General features: G+C 48.5%; 13 protein-coding genes across 13 annotated transcripts; 1 reads left to right on the top strand and 12 right to left on the bottom strand.

Moving 5' to 3' along the window:
* Positions 1-300: 300 nt before the first annotated feature.
* Positions 301-1,702, bottom strand: EV420DRAFT_1640513 (uncharacterized protein; the record flags this gene model as incomplete). The annotated part of the gene is made up of 8 exons (XM_060477109.1): positions 301-327; positions 383-516; positions 568-661; positions 713-785; positions 838-1,155; positions 1,208-1,348; positions 1,396-1,557; positions 1,611-1,702. 8 exons carry the CDS (start codon positions 1,700-1,702, stop codon positions 301-303), a joined length of 1,041 nt encoding a protein of 346 aa, XP_060332907.1.
* Positions 1,703-3,126: 1,424 nt separating this feature from the next.
* EV420DRAFT_1762341 (triose-phosphate transporter family-domain-containing protein) lies at positions 3,127-4,967 on the bottom strand. The gene is made up of 6 exons (XM_060480698.1): positions 4,755-4,967; positions 4,488-4,676; positions 4,252-4,340; positions 3,756-4,194; positions 3,561-3,700; positions 3,127-3,497 (listed from the first exon to the last, which is right to left on the bottom strand). Exons 1-6 carry the CDS (start codon positions 4,943-4,945, stop codon positions 3,205-3,207), a joined length of 1,341 nt encoding a protein of 446 aa, XP_060332906.1. The 5' UTR covers positions 4,946-4,967; the 3' UTR covers positions 3,127-3,204.
* Positions 4,968-4,983: 16 nt separating this feature from the next.
* On the bottom strand, positions 4,984-5,737 carry EV420DRAFT_1529690 (SOH1 family protein). The gene is made up of 4 exons (XM_060472560.1): positions 5,658-5,737; positions 5,458-5,603; positions 5,276-5,398; positions 4,984-5,225 (listed from the first exon to the last, which is right to left on the bottom strand). Exons 1-4 carry the CDS (start codon positions 5,718-5,720, stop codon positions 5,141-5,143), a joined length of 417 nt encoding a protein of 138 aa, XP_060332905.1. The 5' UTR covers positions 5,721-5,737; the 3' UTR covers positions 4,984-5,140.
* A 40-nt stretch (positions 5,738-5,777) lies between these two features.
* On the top strand, positions 5,778-7,474 carry EV420DRAFT_1529688 (ubiquitin carboxyl-terminal hydrolase). The gene is made up of 6 exons (XM_060472559.1): positions 5,778-5,959; positions 6,015-6,563; positions 6,613-6,655; positions 6,707-6,747; positions 6,773-6,857; positions 6,914-7,474. Exons 1-6 carry the CDS (start codon positions 5,898-5,900, stop codon positions 7,079-7,081), a joined length of 948 nt encoding a protein of 315 aa, XP_060332904.1. The 5' UTR covers positions 5,778-5,897; the 3' UTR covers positions 7,082-7,474.
* Positions 7,475-7,581: 107 nt separating this feature from the next.
* On the bottom strand, positions 7,582-8,996 carry EV420DRAFT_171570 (uncharacterized protein). Its single transcript, XM_060479684.1, has 3 exons — positions 8,727-8,996; positions 8,607-8,667; positions 7,582-8,545 (listed from the first exon to the last, which is right to left on the bottom strand). The coding sequence occupies exon 3, from the start codon at positions 8,533-8,535 to the stop codon at positions 7,684-7,686; it is 852 nt and encodes a 283-aa protein (XP_060332903.1). The 5' UTR covers positions 8,536-8,545; positions 8,607-8,667; positions 8,727-8,996; the 3' UTR covers positions 7,582-7,683.
* Positions 8,964-11,524, bottom strand: EV420DRAFT_171232 (membrane dipeptidase-domain-containing protein). Its single transcript, XM_060479647.1, has 12 exons — positions 11,495-11,524; positions 11,060-11,435; positions 10,998-11,010; positions 10,818-10,941; positions 10,692-10,763; positions 10,573-10,627; positions 10,438-10,520; positions 10,140-10,289; positions 9,854-10,079; positions 9,636-9,736; positions 9,503-9,581; positions 8,964-9,446 (listed from the first exon to the last, which is right to left on the bottom strand). Exons 2-12 carry the CDS (start codon positions 11,342-11,344, stop codon positions 9,273-9,275), a joined length of 1,362 nt encoding a protein of 453 aa, XP_060332902.1. The 5' UTR covers positions 11,345-11,435; positions 11,495-11,524; the 3' UTR covers positions 8,964-9,272.
* Positions 11,525-11,581: 57 nt separating this feature from the next.
* Positions 11,582-12,596, bottom strand: EV420DRAFT_1529674 (uncharacterized protein). Its single transcript, XM_060472558.1, has 3 exons — positions 12,479-12,596; positions 12,413-12,429; positions 11,582-12,362 (listed from the first exon to the last, which is right to left on the bottom strand). The coding sequence occupies exons 1-3, from the start codon at positions 12,511-12,513 to the stop codon at positions 11,680-11,682; spliced, it is 735 nt and encodes a 244-aa protein (XP_060332901.1). The 5' UTR covers positions 12,514-12,596; the 3' UTR covers positions 11,582-11,679.
* A 4-nt stretch (positions 12,597-12,600) lies between these two features.
* Positions 12,601-13,856, bottom strand: EV420DRAFT_171582 (uncharacterized protein). The gene is made up of 5 exons (XM_060479688.1): positions 13,487-13,856; positions 13,324-13,434; positions 13,178-13,276; positions 12,894-13,125; positions 12,601-12,841 (listed from the first exon to the last, which is right to left on the bottom strand). Exons 1-5 carry the CDS (start codon positions 13,667-13,669, stop codon positions 12,717-12,719), a joined length of 750 nt encoding a protein of 249 aa, XP_060332900.1. The 5' UTR covers positions 13,670-13,856; the 3' UTR covers positions 12,601-12,716.
* An 847-nt stretch (positions 13,857-14,703) lies between these two features.
* On the bottom strand, positions 14,704-17,707 carry EV420DRAFT_171104 (guanine nucleotide-binding protein alpha-4 subunit). The gene is made up of 16 exons (XM_060479621.1): positions 17,231-17,707; positions 17,164-17,178; positions 17,091-17,111; positions 17,008-17,033; positions 16,368-16,945; positions 16,270-16,322; positions 16,182-16,214; positions 16,094-16,126; positions 15,983-16,038; positions 15,921-15,924; positions 15,766-15,869; positions 15,527-15,707; positions 15,456-15,473; positions 15,340-15,404; positions 15,238-15,271; positions 14,704-15,182 (listed from the first exon to the last, which is right to left on the bottom strand). Exons 1-16 carry the CDS (start codon positions 17,439-17,441, stop codon positions 15,133-15,135), a joined length of 1,482 nt encoding a protein of 493 aa, XP_060332899.1. The 5' UTR covers positions 17,442-17,707; the 3' UTR covers positions 14,704-15,132.
* A 1,289-nt stretch (positions 17,708-18,996) lies between these two features.
* EV420DRAFT_171694 (uncharacterized protein) lies at positions 18,997-20,136 on the bottom strand. Its single transcript, XM_060479709.1, has 4 exons — positions 19,786-20,136; positions 19,709-19,729; positions 19,538-19,621; positions 18,997-19,428 (listed from the first exon to the last, which is right to left on the bottom strand). The coding sequence occupies exons 1-4, from the start codon at positions 19,858-19,860 to the stop codon at positions 19,120-19,122; spliced, it is 489 nt and encodes a 162-aa protein (XP_060332898.1). The 5' UTR covers positions 19,861-20,136; the 3' UTR covers positions 18,997-19,119.
* On the bottom strand, positions 19,992-22,373 carry EV420DRAFT_1529647 (FAD binding domain-containing protein). Its single transcript, XM_060472557.1, has 8 exons — positions 22,135-22,373; positions 21,964-22,084; positions 21,739-21,906; positions 21,167-21,682; positions 20,909-21,115; positions 20,358-20,858; positions 20,216-20,308; positions 19,992-20,165 (listed from the first exon to the last, which is right to left on the bottom strand). Exons 1-8 carry the CDS (start codon positions 22,230-22,232, stop codon positions 20,115-20,117), a joined length of 1,755 nt encoding a protein of 584 aa, XP_060332897.1. The 5' UTR covers positions 22,233-22,373; the 3' UTR covers positions 19,992-20,114.
* EV420DRAFT_1529639 (P-loop containing nucleoside triphosphate hydrolase protein) lies at positions 22,374-23,920 on the bottom strand. Its single transcript, XM_060472556.1, has 6 exons — positions 23,556-23,920; positions 23,386-23,467; positions 23,316-23,327; positions 22,970-23,266; positions 22,823-22,919; positions 22,374-22,678 (listed from the first exon to the last, which is right to left on the bottom strand). Exons 1-6 carry the CDS (start codon positions 23,609-23,611, stop codon positions 22,461-22,463), a joined length of 762 nt encoding a protein of 253 aa, XP_060332896.1. The 5' UTR covers positions 23,612-23,920; the 3' UTR covers positions 22,374-22,460.
* EV420DRAFT_1529631 (uncharacterized protein) lies at positions 23,921-25,065 on the bottom strand. Its single transcript, XM_060472555.1, has 5 exons — positions 24,525-25,065; positions 24,379-24,465; positions 24,243-24,312; positions 24,125-24,193; positions 23,921-24,071 (listed from the first exon to the last, which is right to left on the bottom strand). The coding sequence occupies exons 1-5, from the start codon at positions 24,740-24,742 to the stop codon at positions 24,024-24,026; spliced, it is 492 nt and encodes a 163-aa protein (XP_060332895.1). The 5' UTR covers positions 24,743-25,065; the 3' UTR covers positions 23,921-24,023.
* Positions 25,066-25,126: the final 61 nt, after the last annotated feature.

The following is a 25,126-nucleotide window of genomic DNA, read 5'->3' as shown; positions in this document are numbered from 1 at the left end:
TACGTTGTCCAGGGCAGGGCGCTACATCCGAAATATGATTCCGAAAGGCTTAAGTATAGCAACGCCAAGTCGTCATTCAGCAAACCAATCGAATGCACAAACTAGGCAAAGGCCAGGCTGTGTAAAGCAGGTAGTGCGCCTATGGCCGCTGTCCTCTCCAGTATAAAAATAATCTCATGATTACTGCGAGAGAAGCCTACTATAATGGATTAAGAACATGTCCCCCCACGACATACGTGACGGGATACCGAATAACCACGACTAATGCCTGGGTACTGTACACTTTGCGTTATGCAAGTGTCATGTCGATTGTCTGTCAGGATATTGCTGCAGAAGATGCTGAGCTTCCAACCCTGGATTTACAGCTTCAATTGTTACTTACGAGGTGATGCAGACGCAATACAGCATTCCATGTATCCTTCTTCTTTTGGTCTTCCACAGACATCGATACCGGTAGATTGCTGAGACCCAGATCGACAGCCATGTTCATTGCCATCTGATAATAAGATCGAAACGCTGAGATATGTGTGAGAGGAAAAAATTAGAAGCGACAAATAGGTCACGCACCCGACGTCCTGCTGTTATTCATTTCATACCACGACAAGAGAATCAGCGCGTGGAGCGTGTCAAGAGAAGGGTGCCCCATGAGGTGCAAAAGTTGCTAGGAATTCGTTGAGTCGATATGGGGTATTGCACCGGAAGATAGACGTACTTTGGCGTGTTCAGAGTATGCATTGGCGACATTATGAAGCCCTCGGACGGTAAGTTCGGGAACAGTGGTGTATCTGTGAACCAGTAAGTGATCCGCGGTTTTAGAAGATTTCAAATGTGACATACTGAGACGCCAAGGCAGCAATAGAGTTGGACAGTAAGGCGGAGAGCCGCCTTGCACCATAGTTTGCCGCAACTTCACCATATGTAAAGAACTTGAACTCGCTGCCCATGCGCTCAAACAGCACACCAATAAAGTTAGGCATCAAGGTAGGGTGTGGATGCTGTTGGTCGGAATCGAAAAGAACAACTGCGCCGGAATTTTGCTGGGGTGATTGTGAACGCGAGCTGTTATAGATGGGCGACCCGTCCGATGACATGTAATTGTAACCCAGGGAGTTACTTCGGGAATGGGAGTAAGATGATATTGATGACGAGGGGGAGCTAAGCGCGCCGTGAGCGGGCTGCAACATGTCACGCACAGGATTCGGCTTACTGATGAGACGGACGCGGATCAGAGGAGAATGACGGGTAACGTCCCCTTGACTCGCCATCGGGTCGGACCACACCGCTTGCCCTCAGCGAAGAAGAGTGTGAAGGAGAAAGAGAAAAGGCGTCTAGGGAAGAATCGGACGACCTGGACGACGTGAGATAACGTGTTTGGGAGATGATGTGGCGACGTACCGTTCATCATAGCCTTGCCCCCCGGATGGCCCAGCAATAGCACGACTTCGTTCTGCAAAGTAGCGTTCACGGTCGCGAAACCGACACGGGATTTTGGCAGTCTTGCACGCCTCACACTTTGTCTCTGGGGAAGGCTGGAGACATTTGATCTTCTTCAAACGACTTGAAACAAGTCAGCAGTGAGGGGGGGACGAAAGATGAAGGGCAGGACAGACCAATTGTCGCAAGAGGTTACAAGACGCGGGCGTTTCTTGTGACCCTGGGCATTTTGAGGGGATTCGATAATGAATTGCAAGGAGTCGTCCATTGGGATAGTTTGGGATAGCTTCGAGCCAACAAGTCGTAAGGCTCAGATGGCTTTTATGGAGTACCTGGACCTCGAGGCCGAAGTTGCGAGAGTCACGGGTGTAACAGAATTCATTTATATTCTATGATAGCTGGAAAATAAGGGCAAAATAAGGCATCAAAGGGTACCAGAAATATCCAGAGTTTCAGCGGGCATCGGCGACACAAACGGTATCCAGATTACCAGTCATTCGTTGGCAGCCGCCGTACGGTAGGGCAGCTTGGCCCAATCCGACTCGGATCTTCGAGCCGGGCTAAGTAGACAGGAGCTGGGATCAGGAAATCGGCAGAAATCTGTGAACGTAGCGGGTAAGATCCTGCGTACTCGGTACTATTTCAGCCGAGCCAGCGCGTCCCCCGAACTGAGTCGACTCGGCTCGAAGCAAACTGGCTGGCATCCTGCAGACAGTCCATCTGCGCGCGCCAGTCGCTTAGCCTGCAGTCCATCCAAGTGGCTGATCTTCTACAGCGTGTGTAGCGTGGATTTTTACGTCACCCATCACATCATCACCCATGTTCATCTTTGAAAACATGCAACATCAATGCAAAATGGTGGCAAAAGTGTGGCAACCTGTAATAAGCCAATGCCAAAATACAGTAATATCACAATCATCGCATTCTCAAAAAAAAAACAAATCTCTTTGATCCCTTGTAATCAGTCCAATCACCAATCATTCCATTTCCGACCATGTCTGGCATCCCATCACTTTACTTGCTGCTCGCTTACCATCTTCAAGCGAGCCCACATCCATGTGTGCGCCCAAACAGGTGGCGCGCGTAGCGGTGATCACATCTTGCACATAAAATAGTAGGCCCAGATTTTTTTTGTCCCTCCGAGCCGGCTCATTTGTTGTTTACCCTGGATCGCTGAGTCACTTTTCTCGTGCCCTTTCCTTCACCGTATCCTCAAATCCACCTCCATACTCCGTAGTCATGTTCGTGTACGTCTTCCATATCCAGATTTCTCCCCACGTGTGGCCATGCTCGAGGATTTCTTAGTCGTTACCCTACTTCTGTCTAGACTCGAAGCAAACACACTTCAGGAACCACGATCACGGATTCAATAATGTTGGTGCAAGTCCCATCTTGATTGCCATCCACGCTTGATGGATCGGAAGGTATGTGGTCCACTAAAACACAGCCCCGCATGCAAATGGGGACAAGGGGGTACACAGAGGCCGTCTCGGTATACGATATGTAACGCAATCCCCCTTCGTTCTTTCGGACCTGAATAAATTACATCTGCGTCATCTATGTGGTGAATCCGTAAGCTACTATTCCAAATTCCGATGCTCACTCTGTCTGCCCACCTCTATATGAAGGCTTATGAAGCCCATGCTTTTTGCTCTTCCGAGGACTCGAGTGATTGCAATTGCAGATCATCGTGTCCAACTCCGTTTGGCAGCCCGTCGGTCCGCTCGAGGTCGAATTGTCGCAGCCGACGGAAGCGTCGCGTCGTCAGTCTCAATTTCCTCTTCGGCGGAGAATAACAATTGGCGGGAGCTCGCCGAAGAAATGTCCTGTGTTTCGGTCTGCGTGAGTAACGGGCATCTCAAACGTAAAATATAAGCGCACGCCGTGAAACTCCCCACTGCCACGCGTCATTGTTAATGGCAGCGAGTCACCAAGCAGAACGTGTTGTCCACGATCACCATCAAGAAATTCTTCATCTGATAATATAGGATTTCCGTGTGCGTCCAATGGCACCGGCGAGTCGATTGACTTTCGATACTTATGATACGTGAATAAGACGATACCTGAGCGGTATTTGCTAAACCGTAAACGATCAAGGCGCTGACAGTTCGGAGAAAAACTCGTACCACAAACTGTGACCGCTACACCGGTAATATTCAACGGTGTGAGCTCATCGCCAAAGAACCACGCCGAGATAGTAATCGTTGTTACCTCCTTCGCTATTCCAGCGATCGACATTGGCACCATGCCCGTTCGTTGAATGATACTATAAACAATCCCTTAATCAAGAGTCCAAATTAAGAGCCGTCAATGTCACTTACTAAAATTCACTCATGACCATACAGAATGCGACGACACCGGGGGCCATCAGGTAGAAGATCGTTTCCAGGGCCTTTGGCAAAGTGGCAAAAAAACCGCTGTGTATAACGGCGCCCCATCCTTCTATAACAGCGCTTATTACAGCCAAAGAAATTCCCATAGTAGGTGACATCCAGAAAATAGTCGCGGCAGGGTTGTCCAAACCAAGTTTCTTATTCCGCAACAGTAGCTGAGTGAGGCCCCAGCGTAGGCCGCCCAAGGCACTAGCGCTGATAACCAAAAGAAAACCTTGGAGCACGAAATGTGTTTCAGTCGCAACCATGAGAAGGACGCCTGCGCAAATTAGGAAGATAACTCCGACCAAGCGCCAAGAAAACGTTTCTAATTTGAAGAAGAAGGCAAAGAGGAGAACGAATATAAGCGAGGAAGATTTGCACATGGCTAGAAAGTGGAGAAATCAGGGGCGTCAAAACGATAATTAACGGTAACGGGACGTACTATAGAAAGACAATGAGATCGTTTTGAGGGAGAAGTTGGACAGTCCTACGTCTAGACTGGTGGCTACAGCCGTCGGAACTACTTTTTTCCTAAAACGCAAAAGACTGTTCAGTGAGGCTGAACGGAAGGAGATAAACTGACGGCAGAAAGGAATAGCGATATTAAAGAACCGCGGGGTCCGCCATACGTGATACAAACAAGCAATAGGCTGCGAAGCGTGGGCAAGGCCTACTCACCCGTAATCTTCGAGCTGCGGACTCTTTTCTGGACGGAAGTGATGTGGCCAAACGACTCGAAGAACCGCAGATAGTGCGAATTGCACAAACATATGAAGCGTTGTGACAAACAAGGGAAACTTGAAGTTCATGTGTTTGTCTGAAAACATCCATTTATTGTAGACAGAGAGCACGGTGGCAAAGAAGAACCTGCGAGGTCCGGAAAGGGTCCATTAGAAGGGCTGGATTCAGCCATATATGCGATTCTACAATCTTTTCAAGACACACCAGGATGCAATAAACAACACGTTCAATACCGCGTTTCTCCACCATCGGCGTTTCTTTTCCTCTGCGGACGCCAAATGCACTGGCTCCTCGGTAATATCTTCATCTTCACCTTCTTGTGTCAAGAAAGGCTGTAATGGATTAGAACTATGATGTTCGAAGGGGTATTCATCGGCTCCTGGTGGTATAGGCATGAAATGAACATAGGCGTGCGTGTCACACAGGTTCGTTACCCCGGTCCGGTCCAAAGATGGCAATCGCCGCCAGAGTGAAAAAGAATTCGTACATTTCCGTACATACGAGGAATGATTGGACAGGCATCGATGTTCTCAAGAACATTCTCATCATTATGTTTCGTAACTATTGATTAAGCGCCGAGGCACCGGCTCCTAGGTACTACTCATCATGCCATGTCCCTCTGCCCCGTCCACCGGGGACGTATCATTAGTTTTGTTCGTGTGCGACGGATCGCGCCTGTAAATCTGTTTCAATAATGCTGTAAACCGCGATTGGAGAAAACGAACCATGTTCTCCAGTGGTCGAACTGTTTCTGATTCAGATATTCTCTCAAAAATTCGTCCTTCTTCATTTCGGCGCGGAACTGAGCATGCTGAAGCAGTTCGAGATGGTGCAATGCATGAGGATAGCTAGACGGGAAAAGATGGAGATAAGAGCGAAGTAGTTTTAACGATGTGTCTTGACAGACTGTATGAATCTAGCATAGTTTTTATCCCGGAAGTACTGGAGGTATTCTAGAAAATTAATGAAGGCTGGCTGTTCCAGGATATTCTGCTGGGCCAGAGAGTGTAGATAGAAAGGGTTTGCGAGAGATTGTACGAATTCGAGTTCGACCTAAAAAGATTATTCAGTGCTCACCGACTTCGAAGCATATAAGGTTTGTATCACCTCAAACCTGGCTCTATTGGCAACTTTGGGGTCAGATGAAGACCCTTCACCTTCGTTGAACATGGAGGAGCACCTTGAACCTTTTGTTTGGATGTGACAGGGTCGATCAGGTTGGACAAACAGACGCTCCACGTGGACGGTACGCGTCATTGAAATTTTTACCTTTCTAGTACTACTACAAGCTTCTCGCTCTTAGTATCCTCTGGTATATCATTATACTACGTGCGAAGAATAATCAAAATGTCAAACGAAGAAGAATCTAATGGATGGCAATTAATGGAATCCGATCCGGGTGTATTCACGTACGACGCGTCACTTTGTTCAATTGCCTGCCTTATAATCACGCTTGTACTCCAGTGAACTGTTGAAGACCCTCGGCGTTCCCTTGATTGTTGACGACCTGTACTCTCTTGACCCTGAATCTTTGGCTTCTTTGCAACCCCTCCATGCCCTCATATTTCTCTTTAAATGGGTCCCATCGCTCTCAGAAAGTTCTTCGGTGGCAGGCCAATACGATCCTAGTTTCCCTGGATTTTTTGCCCACCAGGTCGTAAATAACGCATGTGCCACGCTGGCAGTTTCGAACGCACTCGGCAACATCCCTACTCTAACTATGGGTTCACAACTGAGAGAACTCATGAACTTCACCACCGGCATGGACCCTCAGACGCGTGGGATGGTCATCACAAGTGCCGACTGGCTTAGAGAGGCCCACAATTCTCTCTCACCTCCCAGTGCAATTTCTTTGGACGGCCTAGGGCTACCGAAGAGAACGGAGGAAGCATACCACTTCGTTGTATACCTCCCAGTGATGGGATCCGTGTATGAATTGGATGGCCTGAAACCGCATGCAGTCCGACACGGTCATTACGAAGACCAGGGCGAAGGGTGGCTGAAGGCCGCTCGGTGCGTCCTCTGGAAAAGAACTCCCCCCCCCCTGCTAACCTGATTTCAGGGACGCGATCGAAGCCAGAATAGCAACATATCCGGAGAACTCGGTATGTTTGTATAGACCCTCTTTTTGGTTTACAATTTACTCCCTACCCTAGCTCGAGTTCAGTCTGCTGGCGGTTCGAGACGATCCTCTTCCGTCACTGCAGTCCCAGCTCCAGCAGGCTTCAATCGGCTGGCCTAGAATCTGAAGCCGCAGAACTTGTTGTCAAGATCTCTACCGAGACCTCTAAAAGGGATCGCTGGGCAGTCAGTTCATTTTCTTTTTCCATCGTAGACGAGGTTTCACCTTTTATTATTTTTAGTTCGAAAGCAGTGTTCGAAGGCACAATCACTTCGGTCTCGTCCACGCATTGGTTCTCGCCTTGGCTAAGGCAGGGAAACTGGAAGGAGCGAAAGAATCAGCGAAGACTAAAATGAAGGCCCGGATTGCACAAGCCAGGGAAAAGGGCGAAATGATGGATGAAGATTGATGATAGAGGAAAACTTCCTGGCTGATGTCATGAGCATATGTACGCTTCCATCATATACAGCCAGCTGACACCGTTTTTAGTTCTATAACGGTCTTCTCTCTTCGCTGTAACCTGTTTGAACTAGCTGTCTGCTGAACTGGCGCCTTTCACGATGTGTTGACATGAGTCATACCGATCAGGGTGATCGGGGATTTTCAGACGGGTCCGGACTAAGGCTCGTAGGGTTCGTTCGTTTGCTTTCAAGCTTGCTCTAGACTTGAGTCTGTCCGATGCTCACTGGTAGACATCTTCATTTTGCGCTGATCGCACAATGGTCTTGAATCACCCGCGGCAGGGCCTTCATACCGCGGCCACACTAGTACTTCGTACAGAATCTGGCCGCAACTGCGGCTATTCATTTAGCAGGCTAAACTTTAGCGCTCAATAGTTACAATTTTTACGGTACATGCTAGCATGAGAACCGTTCATAAGTTAACACTAAATAATTTAATGAAGCGATATCTATAAAAAGAGTCCATTGTCATCGGTCCCGCGTACCGACTACGAGGCATCCACGAGACAAGATGATAAGGGATGACGGGAACCGGAGAAAAGGCGTCATCTCAAGATACGGCAGGGCGCTGATGAGCAGATGGCATAGTTCCAACTGGTGACGAAAACAATGATGGTGATGGAAACGCAGGCGAAAGGGTGTACAGTGGGAAAACCGCTGATGATGGGACATCTGGATCTGGAAAGGCTGACGTTGGGATGGCGAGCGTAGTAGGTGGAAGCGAGCCTGAGGGAGTGGCGACTGATGGTGTGGAGAAAGCCGAAGAGGGAAAAGGATTAGTAGGCGAGGATGCACCAGCTGGTACCGACACTAGTACGGATGGCACGGGGGTAGGGGGTAGCGAGGGAGAAGGAAGAACTGGAACCGGGGGTACCGCGTCTATTTTCGTGGTCCGGCGACTGCTCGACCTGCTCGATCGTGAAAAAGACAGACGAGAGTGAACTCGATTCAGCATGGGAGAAGGCGGAAGTCGCGAGAGTCGCGGCACGGGTACTCGTTTCAGTTTCCACTTCGGCGTCGTAGGTTTGCTCGGTGATTTAGGGAGTGTTTTTCCGGTTGAAAGGTCTGTTATCACCTTAATCGCGGGACGCGCAGGTGGAAGGCTCTCCGTGGACCAAGAGGAGAATTCCCCTTTGCTGTAATACACTGCCGGAAGCGGTGGGATATCTTTTGTGATCGCCGGTCCTTTTTCTGTGTCAGAACCCGCCTGTCGGACCTGTTTCCTTTGTCTTCGTCTTTGAACGAGCAAATAAATCACCAATCCAATTACAACACATGTGGATACACCTCCCACTACACCTGTCACAATGGCCACCGTTAAAGAACCGTTTGACTCACTTCCCGAAGCTACGGGAGTGGTCGACGCGGTGAAAAATGACAAATGAGAGATGCTTGTAGACATTATTAGAAAACTGGTGACGACAAAGGTATTCAATGTAAACGTCAAACACTCGAAGAATTTGATTGACATACAGAAGTTCCACTTCGGCAGTGAGCAAAGTGTCCGAGTATTTCGCGATGATCACAGAAACGTCTACAAAAAACAAAGAAGCACATGAGCATGGAAGATTTCGGGGTTGGAAAAAGGCTGACCAATGTAATGTATATTATCGGCGCCTGGCCAAAGAAAAAAAGAAAGTGAGTACAGGTTGGCAGCCTTTGTCCCAAATCTCTCGTTAAAAAGCTATCACCATCATTCCATCATCATCATCCCAGGGCGCTTGCCTTGTCCTGTTGCCTTGACCACTTTATTCCATTTTCGTCTAGAGGCCTCTGAGACACGGTATCCGGCCTTGTAAAGTACCGCTTTTCCAGATACCGACGACCAACATCAAAAGGTGTTGATTAGACCTCCCATCCTACTCAATGGCCACGGCCAAAAGCTCATGATGAAGGCTGTCCATCAGGTCATGGGAAAGATTACATGCGACTTGGAGCCTCATGTCTTCTCTGTGTCTGGTTCGAAATAATTTCCATAGCCAGCGCACAATGTAATTGACTTCAGAGACCTGTCTCCAGGATCCTTCATGGAAATGACCGAGATTTCCCATCACCAAGATCTGATGAGAACATGAGATGGATCGGAGACGTGGAGCTATACTGTCCAGTACATTTCATTAGTGGTAGAACAACACAACACTACTTGCCAGGTATATCTTTCCTCTTGTCATAGATATCATACACGGGAGACATGCCCGAGTCTTTCAGCTGATTCGACACCTGCTCTGCACCTTCGAAAATCCGCAGTAGATTACCCCCTGTAAACCCTGCAAGTTCGTACTTTTTCCAGCCTCTCCGGTACAATTCCGCTACCTATAGCCATCCGCCATCAGAATTTTTGGTCAGTGATGCAGTCAAATGGGCCTCACCAATGCAGGGTATGTTGACACGTCCTCCAACCCTGCGGGAGTACTCCCGATACCATCGAAATCACTTCCTATGCCAACACTGGAAGGAGAAACAATTATGAATATCACGTATTTCAGGGTCGACGAAACGTACTGTTGCTTTCCCGTAATGCTTGCGATATGCTCAACGTGATTAGCCACAGCTTGTAGGGTTGCCTGACCAGGGTCTGCTACGAAATCGGGCGCAAAGTTTACCTAAACCGATTGGAGAAAGCATGAATCAGACAATTAGACAGGCAGAGTTATGGAAGGTGACCGATTAGCAGCGCCACGGCGCCAAAGATGGGCAATAGAGGAGGGGACCCTACTGACCATGATAACAGCATCACTTTGTCCTTCCCCAGTACCTACTAATTTCAACACATCGTCGGGAACGTTTCTAACATGATCGTGTACAGCTCTTGATGACGAATGAGACCATATCACCGGTGCCTTGGAGTAGTTCAAAGCCTGGGCCGCGGTCGCATCCGAAGTATGTGAAAGATCCACTAATACGCCGAGGCGGTTCATTTCATCGATGAGCGCATATCCCAGAGTACTGGAATACAATAACGCAAGTCACAAGAAGCCCATGGAGTAGAATTTGAAAGAGCTATACCTAAGACCGCCATGTAGTGGCTTCTTTCCGGGATAGAATCCGCAAGAGTCCGCGAAAGCGTTATGACAGACATGGGTCAAAGTCATATATCGAACGCCCAGAGAATGATATTGCCGGAGAACAGCGATTGAGTTTCCTAGTTGATGTCCGCTTTAACAGCGTCAGTGACTGACATCAGAAAGAAGATAGAGGATGTAATAGACATCGTGGACGGGAAGAATACACGATTCGTTCCAAACAATGACGCATACTAGGACTAGCGCGAGATCATAGGCGCATGAATGGGGATACGACGTACCCTTCGACACCGATAAGGCTGGCAATTTTGCCTTTGGTTATGGCAGATTTGATTTCTGATGAACCAAGAGCGAGCTGAAATGTCTACAAGCGAACACCTGAGTCGTTCCTTTATCTTCTGAAAGAAGAAATTTACATCAGAATATTTCTCGATCGACATTCTTGCGGAGTCAATTTGCTCTAGGGTGTCCCTGCAAGTGAGAAAGGATGCTCATTTGAGAACCCTGGAGTTCAATAATAAAGAGATCCTCAGACCTGACTTTCCATGACGCAGACAAGAATCCGGGGCCCTCGGCTTCCGGGTCCGCACAGTTTACAAATACCGACCTGTGTCCAAGGGTTAAACTTGACGTCTTGAAAAGAAGAATAGGAAATCCTAACCAGAAGAAACCCCCGACTCTGCCTTGTCGAAGTCTGGGAATATCCACATGGCCGGGCATCGTGGATTCAAGATCGACAGCAGAGATGTTGTTCGCGTATTCCATGCGTACGAGCCACGGAAGGTCTTGGTGAAAAGTTTATAATATTAATGAAAAATGGAACAGTAGCATTATCACCAACCGATGTGTCCATCCTTGGTGTGGTTTCAGACGGGCGTGATATGGAGAACCAGTGTGACTCACGATAACGGGTGCCTTTTCCAGGATCTTTAGGGCAGCAAGCATTGGATCTTTGGGAAGGGTGCCTAGCCACGGCGCGAAGCCATCTGGAAGAGAATCCTGGAAGAATAACAAGACCACCAAGGCTGCAACCGTGAGCGCAGTCAAGGCAGACCATACTGCACCTCGCGTTTTTGGGTCTGCCTCACATGGAGTCTCCTGCTTCGAATTAAGAAGAGACGTAGACTCAGTAATGTAGGGCCCAGGAAGCTCAGGATCCTCGTGTTGCTTGACGGGAGACGACGACATTCTGGCAAGAACTTGAGTGACGACTGCGAGGCCGATGCTGTGGACAGCCTGACGAGACAGGAAGCGACGACGCGTGGAATCCACGTTCGAGCTGGCAGAAGAACTTGAGGAAGAATGACTGGATGACCTGCTTCGCATTGATAAACTTACAAACCGATAAGTGATGGCGGTCAGATGCCAACACGGCCGGCAATGTTATCGCGAAATGGCGCGATGGTGACCGGTCCGACTTCCGGAAAAAGTGCAAAAAATGTAGATAACGAGATACAAGCAGGATACAAATACAGCAGATATCCACGCCGCAGCCTTTGCAATAGCAATACTCCCCCCTTCAACTAAATCAACTCACACGACGAGCGCTTTACAGAGGCAACCAGCTCCTCCAGTACATCCCAGCTGACCTGGCTAACAACATTGTGCATCCATTCATAGGTAGATTCAGCCCTCTGGTGCGACGTGTTCAACCATGCACTCTCCGCCTCGTCGCTCGAGAGGAATACGCTTCTCTTGATGGCTCTCCAGCTCATGCCCATCGCAGCAATCACCATAATCTGTGGGTACTCGCTGTACGGGGCAAGATAATCAAAAAGTTGAGACGATTCCAATGCAGCAGCATCTCGTAGGTGAGGATTATCAAAGTCCACTTGGGATGATACCTGCACCACTGCAAGGGGCTGCACTCGGTCAGGGGGGAACACGGCCAAGGAAACGGTCTGGCAGCTGGAAGAGCGCCCTTCATCATTGTACTGGTGATAGTCGGAAGAGAAGGGAATCTCCCAATCGGACATAACCATGTGTCCAGGGAAGAAATGAATGAGGATAGAACGCCAGAGTTCAACATATTCAAAACGGCTGGGCGGGTCAACATCACACGCCGAAGAAAGAAGAAGCGCTAGTTCAAGGGCAGGCGTTGGGCAGCGGCCTATCGCATAGTCGTGAGTAGGATCGATGGGTTCTTGGACGTTGTCTATTGTTTCAGCTGGACCAGAAACATTTGTACGGCCTCGAGCATCGCGAACTAAATAGACGTTAAAGGCAAGAAGGGGGCGCTTCGTGAATACGACACACTGATATGAATGACAGGACTAAGGGATCCATAAGTATCGAAGCCATGCAGATTTTTGTCCAGCATACCTTTCCTGTTCGTCTGACAACAGAGGCAAATGCATAGTAACGTTGTGGAGCAAGGTGCAGAAGCTGTGTACAGTGTCACTTGCTGTACGTCTCGGATTGGTACCGAGATCAAGCCTAGATGCAAACTTGGGAGCGCGCGCTAAGACGGCGTACTACAAAATATATTCTGCTGGACCGAATTTGAAGACATATACAATGCTATGTAGTACATTACAAGAGTCCGAGAAGGGGTACGCCTTCAATCCGAGTCCCAATCTTCATTGTCGCTGACAAATCCATACGGCACATAATAACGAGCTTTCCTGGTAGGATTTGCCAGCGACCCGCCTGGCAGCTTCATAGGTCGAGGCGAAAACGCCTTCTCTGCAACACCTGCCTTAGCTGACCGGAAAGTTAGCCAATCCTTGGAACTTACTAGATTCAGGTTTGACCAGCTCAGCCTCCTTCCGTTTCTTGTCATTTGAAGACCCTGCCTTAGCCTTGGGTTCTCTGACCTCTTTCTCTTTGGGACTAGCAGGGCTAGGCACGGGCTTGGACTTGGGAGGCGTTCGAGTCGTACTGCCCGAAGGCTCAGGTGGCTGCACCGCAATAAAATCGAGGCCATCGGGATGAAGGTGACACTTCCGCTTCTGCGCCTGTAGAGCAACCTTGGAGATCATGAGAGTCAGAACCACGACGAAAGGATTGACGACGCCACACATCTAGCAACACGCGACATGCGTATATCGCCGATTCTTCAGGGACCATCTCTTCAAGAGAGATATTCATAGGCTTCTTAGTAGCTGGTCCAAGTGTAAACTGAGGGTGCGTCAGTCATCGAGTAGGCAGAAATGACTGGAACTTGCGCTGATGTCTTTACCCCCGTCGAAATTAGTGATATGTAGGTCACCCTTGAGGATGCTATCCGCCAGTTTCTCCGCGAACGTCTCAAGCAAGAAATCCGACGGATTGGTGCCCTGTAGATCGACTAATAAGTAAGTGATGTCTTCTTCTCGAAGAACAACTTACCACCAGCTTCGTGACATCCGCCTCTTGCCACCGTCCGTACCACCACCGTCCTTCGTCTGTCAGACCTAGATGAATTGACCATTCGCTACTAGACACGTTAGAGAGTACAACGAATCGGTTGACATCCTGGTAGACGACTTGGATGAGCTCATCGAGACAGCTGAAATTGGTGAAAAGGGACATATGTAATGAATGCACCGCCACCACTCAGACTGGTATTTACATACCACCACCATCTTATTGTTCTATTATTCTGTTGTTCTGGACGTGTAAGCGCTAACGTCTTTAGACAATAACAGCCCCTTCAGCGCCATTCTCGACGATTTCTGATGATCTAGTCTTAGCCTGATATCTTAAATCAGTCCAACCCTTTTGTTATCGCTGCTCGGCTGCAAACAGAATTCGGATTCAGTTGGCGCATACAGAGCATACATCCGACTCGCATCGCGTTTTTTCTTGCTCACTGATATCGAACTGCGGGCGCTTCGCTCTTTTGCCGTAACGCATCTCACTCGAGGATCTTGTGCCAGCCTATATCACTATCTGCGGGAAATTTTCATGGTGTCGATAAAGGTCATCAGTATGTTTTGCTGCTTTGGTTCTGGATCCTGCCTGAGAGCTCATTTCACAGCTCTCGCAGGTTTATGCAGCCCTAACCATCTTATATATTGTACGTGTGGGTCGGTAACCAAGGACACACTACATATGGAGAATGGAACAATAGCTCTCCCGGCTTACGCTCATTATTATCAGGCGACATCAAGCTTGTGTACTTCTATCCCTACATGATAACCCTTTCTGGTGGCCTTTGTATCCCAGCGCTTTCATTTCCCAATGATGCCTATCGATGTTTCTTATCGAGCCGCCCGAGCGCCTCTACCGAATTAGACGTCGCTTTCAGTTTTACCTTCTTCGAGTCGTCATCAACCCTACAACCTACAGACTTACATCTTCTGCTTCACTGGCGCGTCGGACTCTATTGAAAACAGCAGACATCTGACCGTTTCTTGCTTGCATCCGCACGCGTAAACGTATTTCCATACATCAGCTTCATCATAAAACCTCCGCGGACTGCGGTCGAGTTCCTTATCACCTGGTACCTGTGACTGGTTAAGATCCTTACTGAGATTCAGAGACTACTGCCTGCCGATGGAAACTAGCGCTCGTTGTCCCTGGCTCCCTGCCCCATAGTCCATATCGTAATGACGAAGATTCATCACGAAATGAGGGCAATATATCGAAACACGCTCAATTCCGCATTTAACATTCAGAATTCCAGATCATCTTTGATGGACAGGGGAACAGGCGACGTTGTCGAGTCATTGAGTATGCATGACACTCCTACTTCAACTTGACGGCACGGTGACAATTGGCCGGTGCATTTTGTTCATGGAATTTCGATTTCAGTTGCTGCGGTATCCTTGGAAGAATGTAGGCGATCCGGTTCCCAGACGGATCTGACATTATGCAAGGGGTATTAATGCCGTAGCTTGTGCCTATGGGTACATACATATTTACATAAATACACAGACGTACATGACCATGAGATGAAGAGGAAGTAGTAAATTATGGCAACAAAACATCCAAGAAATACGGAGGAGTCATAATAGACCTGCTAAATATCAGCGGGTATAGTAGGCGGTTTACTAAACCATATTACTATCTTGTAGATTTTTCCGCACGACGGTGTCCTTCACTGTATGACACTACATAAGAAACGAACGGACAAGACTTTCGTCGACAAAACGTACCATTCTCTAGTATATGTGTCGTCGATTTCACGTCCTACAGATCGGAAAAATGGACGCCGTTAAGGTAACGCCGCCCGAGCAGAAAACACCGAAGATACGTACAGTGACGGAAGTAAAATGACAATAAAAAGGCCTGGGCTCGGGAGAATTAGCCTTGAAGCTACCAGCTAGAAAACGCATCATAAGAAGCGGAAAGCCTAAAAGCCAGTTACGCGAACCAAATTTCTTTTTCATATCTGAATATACTCGTTATTCATTTGCAAGAGCAATGAATAGTAAGATCACTTACAATTTGCAGCGCCTTCGAACGTGTTGGGTCGATCGCCATACGATATCACCCAAGTACCAAACCTGATTCCCGACTCTAGTTTCGCTTTCAGGATATCACACTTGTTCAAGAACAGTATGAGGTCCGTGTTTTTCAAAAGCTGGTTCGACACGATGGATTTCCAAAGGGACATGGAATCCTCCTAGAAATGAGAGAACTATGTAATTATCTCCATTTATTCAATAGCTAGTGTGACGCACCAATCTATTCACCGACGAATCTTCCGCGAGAACCTGGTCGAAACAACTGAGAGGTGCTAGGAAAATGATCGCGTCCATATCATCGAAATAGGGTGCCCACGCGGCTACCAGATGTCAGTAGGAACCTTAACACGATGGCGCTTGGGGTCCCGTACCTCGCTAAAACATAATTCAGTCATCAGTCATATGTTTTTCTTCACACGAGAAGGTTACGAACCAAAGATCGAGCTCCTCCTACATCAAAGACCCTCCAATCATGGCTGACCATGTTGCCTGTGTATGTTCGAACGTTGGCCTTCGGTTGATCGATACGAAGAAGCCAACATACCAGCCTTCAACCTGAAACGATGTTCGGAGACACCTGATAGAACAAAATCAGCAACGGTTCTGGTGATCAGTCTAAGGAATCTATCTACCTAGTGTTTTTATTCGTGCTCGTAGTATATCATCTGCCAGGACATGTTTTTAGACTCGAGCGATCGTCGGACGAACAACGTAACCTACCATCTGAGGGAACGTATTTCAACGCAGTAACGCGGTCTAGTGAATCCAAGAAACTAGACACCAATGAGAGATGAATATGCCGATTGAAAACCACTCACAAGCCAGACAAATCCTCCAATCTGAGCTTATGCACCTTTAGCAGCTCCTTGACGGTCGGATCGTTCCATAGATGGACCATATCTTCACGGCAATTGTGAAGCACAAGTCCAGGGTCCTTTGGGTCATCGAAATCAATTCCTTGTTCACTGTCAAAACTAGTTCGCTGCTCATTCGGGGTTAGCAGCCTGCCGAACGCGCCTTTCCAATGCACGGCGGAGTTCACCGAAGGCTCCTTGTAGTTTCGATCAGGGTAGGGGAGTGATGTAGGGACGGTGAGCTGGGTAGCTTCGAATTCTACGGTGTTTCCCGGCGAGAGTCTCCGCAAGAGAGCCTCTTCGACCTGGAGGAGGGGTTTCAAGCGCATTTTGAGTTTTAGATGTTCTGCAGTGAGTGTCGGATAGACGACGTCGGGTCTTTGTAGAGACTCGAAGGAAGACATGCTGGAAGACGCAACAGGGTGCTGCTTCTGAGTTTGTTGGGCGTGGGCCTGAGTCATGATGTCGAGAATAATGCGTATTGACCGAGCGACATTCAACTGAACTACTGCTCGCCATGATGCGCGTTCTTGACGGAATGCCTGAACGGACGTCAGTACTAATTACTTAGCAGGGGGGGGGGGGGGTAAAGGGCACGACGGACCTTTGGGGAATTTATCAATTGAAAATCTGATCAAAGCGGCGGTCAGAGTCTGTTAGGCGATAGCGGAGCAAAAAACGAGGTACTTTTCAACGTCGTGGATTTCCCTGGCAAGGCAGAGTGTCAGCCTTACCCAGTGATGGAGAAGACTGGAAATACCTGATTCACTTTGCCCTGGGATCACAAATCAGGCGATGGAATCAGACGCGGGCTCTGTTGTACGCACCTAGCAGCAGGACCTTGACAACTTTTGGCGCCTTTTTTTCAGCGATACGTTGCCTTGCAATTTCTTCGTCTATAGCGTCGGATCTTTTCTGAGCGGCCTTTTCATTGGAGAGACGCTCATCACGTTCTGACGGTGATTCGTCGGGCGGCGGTGCGGTGACCACAGCCAATGGATCGCCTTCTGGGTAAATACTGGACTTGAGGGAGGTCATGACTGCAGCATAAAGAGAAGAGAGAGAACGTGATAGGGAGCCGGAGAAAGGAAAGAGAAAAAGAAGACGAACGGGATCAAAGGAAGCCAAGGAAGCATGCTGCGAAAGGCATGTAAAAACAGGGCCACAGTCAGGTCATCCATCTGGTTGCCCTACTGTCCTCTGTCAAAAATTTGTGTTACCATCGATCGGTCCTTTCTCCGTCAACCTGTTCTCCGTTTTTTTCTTTGCATACTAGGTGGCTCTGGTATCCTCTCGACGGTCTCTTTTGACAGTCTCGCTCGGACCCTTTTCTCTCGCTCCCAGGTATTCGACAGTTGTAGTCCGAGTTAATGATCATACGTCTCGCCACTGACGCGCGTAATTTCAAATTTCGAGAGACATGGAACCAAATTTCAACGTTCTGGTCTCGCAACAAAATTGTATCCGACAACATGCCATCGTCTGTCAGTACTTACAGATGAACATCTACTACTCTCCTCGCCATCAGTCGCAGCGAATAATCAACATCTTGACCCGAACCATTTGCCTATATGTTTCAATATTGTCGCGAGCTGCCGGCTATCGTCGAACAGTGCCAAGGGAAGACCTATCAACTCGCAATGAGAACCGCGGCGTATCACTCTGGCGGGTTCTTGTCTGCAGGGCCGGCAGAGGGTGGGCGCCCTCCGACTTTCTGCTTTCGTCTTTGTCGGCGTTCTTCACTACTGTGGCGATTTCAATTCATGTTTCCATTACACGCCACGGATCTTTTCTGGACCGGTTCCCCCCGTGCTCGTCGTCATGAATTAAGCGTCCTCGCTCTTGCTGCTGTATATGTTCACACTATCGGCGTGATCTTCTCGAGTTCACCGGCTCCCGACCTTATATCAAGGACGTCACTGCTCATGATGTGCCACCATCTATCTATCCGTCTTTGTTCACTCCATCTTTTCAAGTTAGTAACTACTAAACATAGCTAGACATCTGCCTCTTTCCCACTGTGACCACATGGACTCCGTGCCGAGAAGTAAACAAGATCCAGTCTCTTTACTTTTGACGGGGATCGTCTATTTAGTGAGTCCGAAAACCCCGTAATGACCTGAACTATGCTCGTTTCAGGTAGACATCACGGCTCCGAAAGCCTAGACAAGCGCTCTATCCGTCGAGCGCTTATATTCGACGGGGAATACATATCGAGAAACATCTCTCTCGACTATTTGCCGACGGAATTCATTCACCGGATACGACACCACGGATGAGCGCGTGGTCAGATTTTCTCCCAGCAAATGAATGTGAATTATCACTTTATGGGATGTTCCAACTTTTCCCACTTTCCATCCGATAAGATGGTGGAAGGTATTGATTACCTGAGTAAGTTAGTTTGTATGCCGTGTGATGCTCGTATACCGCTTTCAGCGTTTTTAGGTCGACTTGGAGCGGTTTCAGCCTAGACGAACCAGCCCATTGATGGACAAAGATCTCTCTTTGTGGGTATGAAGGAGTGCAGAACAATGTTCACGTAAAACATGGATCGTCCAAGATCCGAATGCGGCCTCCCGTCGCCTCGCTATTTTTTGAAGTGCGTGATGCCTCCGAAGACTTCATCGATATGGCAACACATAATTTATGTACCGCGAAATACACTAGTCATACACGAGTCCTCTCTTCCAATTTTTAATCTTGCGTAAAAAGTTCATCATGTGTTCTTATCAGCCGCATCCCTTACATCCTTCTTCACTTCCTCAGATTTACTCCTACCCCATCCCAGCCAGCTGGCCCAACTAGCCTTCGCCTCATTCTTCTTGTTCTCCGCGGCGGCCTTCGCTTCATCATACTTCTTCTCACCGGTAGCGCGTGCTTCATTATACAAATTCTCTGTGGAACCGCGAGCATCTGAAAGGGACTTTTGTCCTGAAGACTTGTATGATTCGTACTTCGCCTGAGCATCTTCGGAAGCTTGGCGAGCTTTAGCTTCTGCTGCCTGGATGGTCGAGTCGAGAGACGCCTGGAATCCTAATTAATACCGAGTCTGCGGAACGATCTATGACACTTACCTGTGTCTGCTTTTTAGCATCCTCTGTGCGAGCTAATGTGGCATGACCCAGCTCCCTCGCCTTTCTCTTCAATTCCTCCTCATCTCGCTTGGCTTTGGCTTCCAAGTTGGCGACTTCATTGGGATGGCTGTAGTACCAGTAGCCGCCCGCACATGCTGCTATGACCGCCGCGATAATCAAGTTTTGATTGTTCGACTTCGGAGCAGCAGCATTTGGCGGGTCCTGCTTCGCTGTTGCAAAAGATCTGTTTGACTGTAATCGAGGATCAGTCAAGCAACCAGTAAATTCGGCGACTGGGACGATGCTACCTTGGATGCTCTTGCTACCGGCGATACCGCCGTTTGCGAGGCGCGCAAAGCTCGATAGGATAAACGATGATACATTTTTGTGATACCGGCAATTTCCCTTCTCTTCGTGGAAGTGTGAATGAAAGCACCTTCGCTGTCTTCACTTTATATGGGTTGAGGTCATGGCTGATGATGATGTCTATGACGTACTACTGTTCCCATGTCAATGCGTCATAGTCCAAGGTTTCAATTTGATTTATAATAATTAGGGCGGAAAAAGCGGCATGACAACTAAAATACAAGTATCCATCCTACAAATGACATGAAAACAAGGACAGGACATCATCAATTTACTTCTTGAGTGTACCGATTACAGCATCGGGCGCATAGCGAGGGATAACCTACACGACCGTGTTAGAAACATTGAGAAATCGCAAAAATGAACTCTTGCCTTGGGATCATGCAGCATGTTGAACTCCTCTGTTGCGTCCCGGCCAGCATATAACAGGATTGCCTTCTCACCTCCAGGATGATCAGGAAGGAACTGGAGACTGTCAGTGGATACTCGAAAAGCGTGAAAAATGTGGCCTCACGCTGGTAACGTCTAACACCTGTCCGTCCACAATTACCCATATATCGTCTTTCTTGTTATGTTTCGCAACTTCCTCCGCCGAAAATGACCTCGCCTTGACACCCAATGAAGAAGCTGCTTCCTTCTTTGTTTCGGGACTTGGCGTCGATGCCGGGGCACTTGCGCTTGATGAGCCTCCAAGCTGTCCCGCTAGTTGACCGATCCGTCCGCCAGCTTTCGCGACGGCCTCGCTGGCCTGCATCAACAGATACTTTGCGGCAGAGTCACCAGAGACACGACCGAAGACAACGCAACCTAGAAGCGAAGATCCTCCAAGTCGGTTGGCTCCATGAACACCTCCAGCGACTTCACCAGCAGCGAAGAGACCAGGTATCGGCTTTCCGCTCGCAGAGACCACCCGAGATTCATCATCGATCTCGAGACCACCCATGGTATAATGCAGAACAGGTGTCATGATGGCAACATGAAAGAAGTCATCGTAAGACCATTCGCCGGAGAAAAACTGCAATACAGATAAGCGCATATTCAACAAAATCCACGACAGAAACAAACCTTCTTGCCGAATGGATCCTTTCGAGTACGGACGCTCTTGTTGTAGTCCTCAAACGTCTTCTTAAGAACCGCAGGAGCTAGACCAAATTCCTTCGCGAGGGCATCACCAGAATCGAAACGCTTCATCAAGCCTCGTCCTACGTAATGCTTGCAATGCCATTCAATGTCCTTAGATGCACGGCCGTTCAAAACCAGTCGAATGGGATACTAGCGGGACCATCAACATCAGGGTACAAGGAAGAAGTAATTATAACTCACCTTGCCGTTTTCCCACATTTTACCTGTGACGAAGTCTCGGTGCTGCAGCTCGTCGACAAAACGTTGACCCTCGTTATCTAGCAATAGACCACCGACACCTCGAAGAGCCTCTGCGGCCAAGAACTTGACTTTCGCGTCCGGCTCATTTGGATCGACAAGACCAGTCGGGTGGACTTGAACCTTCTCCAGATCAATGCCGCTGGCACCAGCGGCCATTGCCATTTTCTGTCCATCACCAGTGCAATGGTCGCCATTGGTAGTTGGAAGGTCCCAAAGTTCAGGACGGTATTTCTTGAGAAGGGAATCTGAAGAAAAGTCGGCCGCATATCCACCGGTGGCCAGGATGACGGGACCATAAGCAGTATGCGTCGCGTTGCCGTGCGTATACTCAACACCAATAACAGCATCGCCCTCCTTGATGAGCTTGGTCACCCTAGCCTTCTTCAGGATTTTAACCCGGTTGGGATCCGATACGGCAAGATCCTCGAGGCGTTCCATTTGAGCATAAGTGATGACCTGGTATTACAAATATTGAGGCAGGGACGCCCGCGCTCGCAACAATGATAACGCACCATTCCCGGGAACTGAGCACTTCCACGGTGGGTTCGTGGTTGACTGTGACCACCAAGGCGAGCAACCTTGGACAGATCGAGTGCGAACTTGTCTTGCAGCCAATTAACAGCATCGCCGGAACGACCTGTGAGTACGCGAATGAGGTCATCTCGAGCGAGGTCACGAGCCTAACACAAAGATATTTATTGAGCCCAATACGAAAAAGTGCACCAGTGACAGCTCACCGATTTCTTGGTGTCGTCGAAGAATATTTTCGCGTTGTCAGGAATCCCGTTTTCTTGTTGCGTCTGTGTACCGGCACCGTTGATACCAGAAGTCGCTTTTGTTGAGTTTCCGCCCATGAATCTGAAGGGCGAATGAGGACGACGTGCGACAGTCAACCGTAGATGACGTACCCTTGCTTGTCAAGGAGCAGGACATTAGCTCCTCGCTCGAGGAGCGTGTGAGCCGCTGAGAGACCTGCGAGACCGCCGCCGACGACAATGACAGACATAATGAAATGAGGAGGAAGAGGAGGAGGAAGAATTTGTCGTGGTTCAGAGGTCTTATACCGTTAACGCGGGGCTTGTGATTGGCTTTCCCAGCCGGACCATGTAAAGGCATGTGATTTTTACTCCGCATTTGCCGGTCCGGTGAGCCGCCCTGCCGATGTAAGACATCAAGTTGACATGTAGCAAGATGCCATAAAATTATTCTAAAGTATAGGTTACGGTGATGTGGTCTACCTGGTCTCGGCGTCTTTCAAGGCCTGACAGCATATTTCTACAACTTCTCCCATGCTCTTTGTTAGCGGCTCGATAACTAATGCGCCCTTGACTTTGTCCCCGGGTTCCCCGTGTTCTAGATCTCCATTTAAAAACATATCTTTGTGCGCATCAAGATACGCTGGCCACACAATTTGCTCCCAATACATGGGAGGGTCGCGCCATAACGAGCCCTCTGGATCGGATTGCACTCCGTAAGGGCAGCCAAGTATGTAAGGAGGAAAGTAAGCGCGGGGTTAAATAGGTTGCGGATCAGGAAGTGAAGGAGGGGGGACAAGATTTAGCCCGACATCATTAATGCATCATGAGAAATACTAACCTGCTGTGTGGTACCCGTGTCGCTGATGTCGCCTCTCCTTTAACACATCATGTGGTACGCGGAGGAATATACGGACGTCCAGTTGTTCGATAACTTCCTGTACGTGCCGTTAGCGACGGCTATCTTTGCAGGCAAAAAAAGACTGACGGGATGCCAGTACAGCAAAAATCCGTCCACCAAACCCCAGATTACGCGTTCCCCCGCCTCCGCATTCGCCTCCTTAATTTTTTCAAATTCGTGCCGCCATCGCTGCTTGATCTCTTCGTCTACCTGTACCAATTTCTGTTCGTTCAGATGATCGTGGCTACGATGGTCGCCTGGTATCTCTCCTGAGGCTTTCACATGGCGCAAAAACTTGATCAGCCGAGACCATTCGATTGCACCTGGTGCGGCATCCCAGTCTTGCACTTTGTAAGTTGGATGATATGGCACGAGCTCCTGAGGCTAAAGACGATATATTGAATCGGACCACAGAAAACACTGGGCAGCGTACTGGAGCGAAATCCTAGACAATCAATGAGTAATATAAGAAGGGAAAAAACAACATGGATAAAATGTCGCACATCTTGATGAATAATGACACTATCAGGTAAGATGCTCTTGAGATGCTTCGCTAGTGTCGTCTTGCCGGAGCATGTCGCGCCGCTGCATCGAACGAACCAAATGTCAGACACGTTAAACTCCGAGTAGACGTGAAAATAGTATGATCAGAACGAGTCAGGTTTTTACTTACCCCACTCCCACAAGAATCACTTTCGTCTTTACAGAAGATACTCCATTCACCGTCATGGTTGGTAAGCTTCTGTGAAGGCGATCGAGGTTTGTATCGGCCGATGTATGATGATTTATCGAGAACGAGGATGGGGGATAGTGGAGGATGTCAATTAGGTACAAAAGGGATGAGCAATTATTTAAGCTGATGAATACCCCGGTCCGGAGGATGTCACTAGCCTCAGGACTGAGAGTGAATATTATCGAAGTCAAAGTAAGGGGATAGCGGTAAATGATTGCGAAGCACAGCACCGGATAGCGGCAAGAAGCAAAAAGGGTCTAACTTAGGAGTTCATCTCTCGATAATCCTCATGGATGGTGATGATCAAAGCGATAAGATGTTTTTCAAATTTTACTGCTTAATGCTTAAGTACAAGACGATGGCGATTAATTATGGAACGTGTCCAAAAGCTTAAGCAGCTGTCCAATCCTAATGACTCTCCCGTAGCGCGAGGTTTTGCTGAGCATGATGCTGATTCTAGAAAACTTTAGTCTTTGAAGCTTCCTTGCCGTTATCGCTGAGGTACGCACCATTTTCTCATACTGAGAAATTTTTATTTGCATCAACACGACTTTGTGGTGGTACATAGCAACCATGCTCTAGAAAGATGAAGTGCTATATATGCAGCATTCTAAAAAGTGAATGTACCTTGGCAGTTTTGGAATTCAGCCCCTTGTGTCGTTCCAATTCCTTCGTCGAAACGGGCCACAAGCCCATTCTGTGGGGGGGGGGGGGCAGAAGAGCGCATCAGCTACATGACGACAACCTTTGTAAATATACGGACTGAAGGAGCTGGTCATGCAAAGCATCAATGTGAGCTTCAAGACTCGACACGTAGACTTTACGGCGTCGAGGGGCCGATTCGTTGGATCTAGATTCACATAAACATCAAGTGTGCATAATAATAAGAGCACGGACGAATTGGCTCACATTTCCTCACTAGTAAAGATGGCTTTTTCGAAGACGTGACTCCATGCCTTGCGTCGTTTTCTGGCTTCGATCACAGGATAAGGATGTACCGAGTCGTGTGGATGGGATTCATCCGAGGTCGTAGATTTAGGTGAGGAATAGAATAGGCCTGTACTGTACACATTACGAAAGGGCAGGGTGCTCAAAACGGCGTCGATAGAGGGAAGGGGCTGAGCCATTAATGCCTAGATTTCGGAGACCCTTCATCTTTATACACTAGGCAGACTAAGAACGTTCCCCTTGGAGATACAGCATCGGTGGATAGAGGCAAGGCATCGGACAACATGACCACTCCATCACGTACTAGCCCCGGTAAAATAGGTCGACTGACTGTTATGGATACAGACTGTTGAACGGATATCGACACGAGGGAGTAGAGGAGGCGAGTTCAGAACAAGCGAGGCGCATTTTTTGCCCCTTTGCGACAAGAACAGTCTAAGTGTATTAGTATTCGCGATTGACTGCCGTTCCAGGGCATCGGAACTTTTTCAAGAAGTTCAAGTTGAATTGAAGTTCTGCAAGGGTCACGAGTACCACGTGATGTGATGACGTCGACCCCTGTC

Source organism: Desarmillaria tabescens (assembly GCF_030435595.1).
Source record: "Desarmillaria tabescens strain CCBAS 213 chromosome Unknown EV420scaffold_11, whole genome shotgun sequence".
In the NCBI taxonomy this organism is placed as follows: Eukaryota; Fungi; Basidiomycota; class Agaricomycetes; order Agaricales; family Physalacriaceae; genus Desarmillaria; species Desarmillaria tabescens.
This window is presented reverse-complemented; position numbering and strand designations above follow the sequence as displayed.

Excerpts from the sequence above, each read along its gene's own strand:
- EV420DRAFT_1762341 (XM_060480698.1), bottom strand. The coding sequence starts at position 4,945 with ATGCCTATACCACCAGGAGCCGATGAATACCCCTTCGAACATCATAGT. Across the intron at positions 4,195-4,251 it reads GATCTCATTGTCTTTCTATA|CCATGTGCAAATCTTCCTCG; the intron begins GTACGTCCCGTT and ends TCCACTTTCTAG. Across the intron at positions 3,498-3,560 it reads TGTAGCGGTCACAGTTTGTG|GTATCGTCTTATTCACGTAT; the intron begins GTACGAGTTTTT and ends AATACCGCTCAG.
- EV420DRAFT_1529647 (XM_060472557.1), bottom strand. The coding sequence starts at position 22,232 with ATGTCTGTCATTGTCGTCGGCGGCGGTCTCGCAGGTCTCTCAGCGGCT. Across the intron at positions 22,085-22,134 it reads CTGCTCCTTGACAAGCAAGG|ATTCATGGGCGGAAACTCAA; the intron begins GTACGTCATCTA and ends TTCGCCCTTCAG. Across the intron at positions 21,116-21,166 it reads AAATGTGGGAAAACGGCAAG|TATCCCATTCGACTGGTTTT; the intron begins GTGAGTTATAAT and ends TGGTCCCGCTAG.
- EV420DRAFT_1529690 (XM_060472560.1), bottom strand. The coding sequence starts at position 5,720 with ATGTTCAACGAAGGTGAAGGGTCTTCATCTGACCCCAAAGTTGCCAAT. Across the intron at positions 5,604-5,657 it reads CCAATAGAGCCAGGTTTGAG|GTCGAACTCGAATTCGTACA; the intron begins GTGATACAAACC and ends TAATCTTTTTAG. Across the intron at positions 5,226-5,275 it reads TTCGACCACTGGAGAACATG|GCGCGATCCGTCGCACACGA; the intron begins GTTCGTTTTCTC and ends ACAGATTTACAG.
- EV420DRAFT_171694 (XM_060479709.1), bottom strand. The coding sequence starts at position 19,860 with ATGTATCATCGTTTATCCTATCGAGCTTTGCGCGCCTCGCAAACGGCG. Across the intron at positions 19,730-19,785 it reads CGGTAGCAAGAGCATCCAAG|TCAAACAGATCTTTTGCAAC; the intron begins GTAGCATCGTCC and ends CCTCGATTACAG. Across the intron at positions 19,622-19,708 it reads CAAACAGATCTTTTGCAACA|GGCTACTGGTACTACAGCCA; the intron begins GCGAAGCAGGAC and ends GCATGTGCGGGC.
- EV420DRAFT_171582 (XM_060479688.1), bottom strand. The coding sequence starts at position 13,669 with ATGTCCCTTTTCACCAATTTCAGCTGTCTCGATGAGCTCATCCAAGTC. Across the intron at positions 13,277-13,323 it reads ACGGGGGTAAAGACATCAGC|TTTACACTTGGACCAGCTAC; the intron begins GCAAGTTCCAGT and ends ACGCACCCTCAG. Across the intron at positions 13,126-13,177 it reads CATGTCGCGTGTTGCTAGAT|GTTGCTCTACAGGCGCAGAA; the intron begins GTGTGGCGTCGT and ends ATGATCTCCAAG.
- EV420DRAFT_1529688 (XM_060472559.1), top strand. The coding sequence starts at position 5,898 with ATGTCAAACGAAGAAGAATCTAATGGATGGCAATTAATGGAATCCGAT. Across the intron at positions 6,656-6,706 it reads CAACATATCCGGAGAACTCG|CTCGAGTTCAGTCTGCTGGC; the intron begins GTATGTTTGTAT and ends TCCCTACCCTAG. Across the intron at positions 6,748-6,772 it reads GTTCGAGACGATCCTCTTCC|GCTTCAATCGGCTGGCCTAG; the intron begins GTCACTGCAGTC and ends CAGCTCCAGCAG.
- EV420DRAFT_1529631 (XM_060472555.1), bottom strand. The coding sequence starts at position 24,742 with ATGGCTCAGCCCCTTCCCTCTATCGACGCCGTTTTGAGCACCCTGCCC. Across the intron at positions 24,194-24,242 it reads TGAATTCCAAAACTGCCAAG|AGCATGGTTGCTATGTACCA; the intron begins GTACATTCACTT and ends TCATCTTTCTAG. Across the intron at positions 24,072-24,124 it reads TTTCTCAGTATGAGAAAATG|AATCAGCATCATGCTCAGCA; the intron begins GTGCGTACCTCA and ends AAAGTTTTCTAG.
- EV420DRAFT_1529674 (XM_060472558.1), bottom strand. The coding sequence starts at position 12,513 with ATGCATTTGCCTCTGTTGTCAGACGAACAGGAAAG.
- EV420DRAFT_171104 (XM_060479621.1), bottom strand. The coding sequence starts at position 17,441 with ATGACCTCCCTCAAGTCCAGTATTTACCCAGAAGGCGATCCATTGGCT. Across the intron at positions 16,323-16,367 it reads TTGGAGGATTTGTCTGGCTT|TTTCTTGGATTCACTAGACC; the intron begins GTGAGTGGTTTT and ends ATTGGTGTCTAG. Across the intron at positions 15,708-15,765 it reads ATTCGTCGGTGAATAGATTG|GAGGATTCCATGTCCCTTTG; the intron begins GTGCGTCACACT and ends TCTCATTTCTAG.
- EV420DRAFT_1529639 (XM_060472556.1), bottom strand. The coding sequence starts at position 23,611 with ATGACGGTGAATGGAGTATCTTCTGTAAAGACGAAAGTGATTCTTGTG. Across the intron at positions 22,920-22,969 it reads TTTTGCTGTACTGGCATCCC|GAAGTTATCGAACAACTGGA; the intron begins GTCAGTCTTTTT and ends CGGCACGTACAG. Across the intron at positions 22,679-22,822 it reads ACACGGGTACCACACAGCAG|AGGGCTCGTTATGGCGCGAC; the intron begins GTTAGTATTTCT and ends AATCCGATCCAG.
- EV420DRAFT_171232 (XM_060479647.1), bottom strand. The coding sequence starts at position 11,344 with ATGTCGTCGTCTCCCGTCAAGCAACACGAGGATCCTGAGCTTCCTGGG. Across the intron at positions 10,764-10,817 it reads AGAGTCGGGGGTTTCTTCTG|GTCGGTATTTGTAAACTGTG; the intron begins GTTAGGATTTCC and ends CCTTGGACACAG. Across the intron at positions 9,737-9,853 it reads AAAGTGATGCTGTTATCATG|GTAAACTTTGCGCCCGATTT; the intron begins GTCAGTAGGGTC and ends CAATCGGTTTAG.
- EV420DRAFT_171570 (XM_060479684.1), bottom strand. The coding sequence starts at position 8,535 with ATGTCTACAAGCATCTCTCATTTGTCATTTTTCACCGCGTCGACCACT.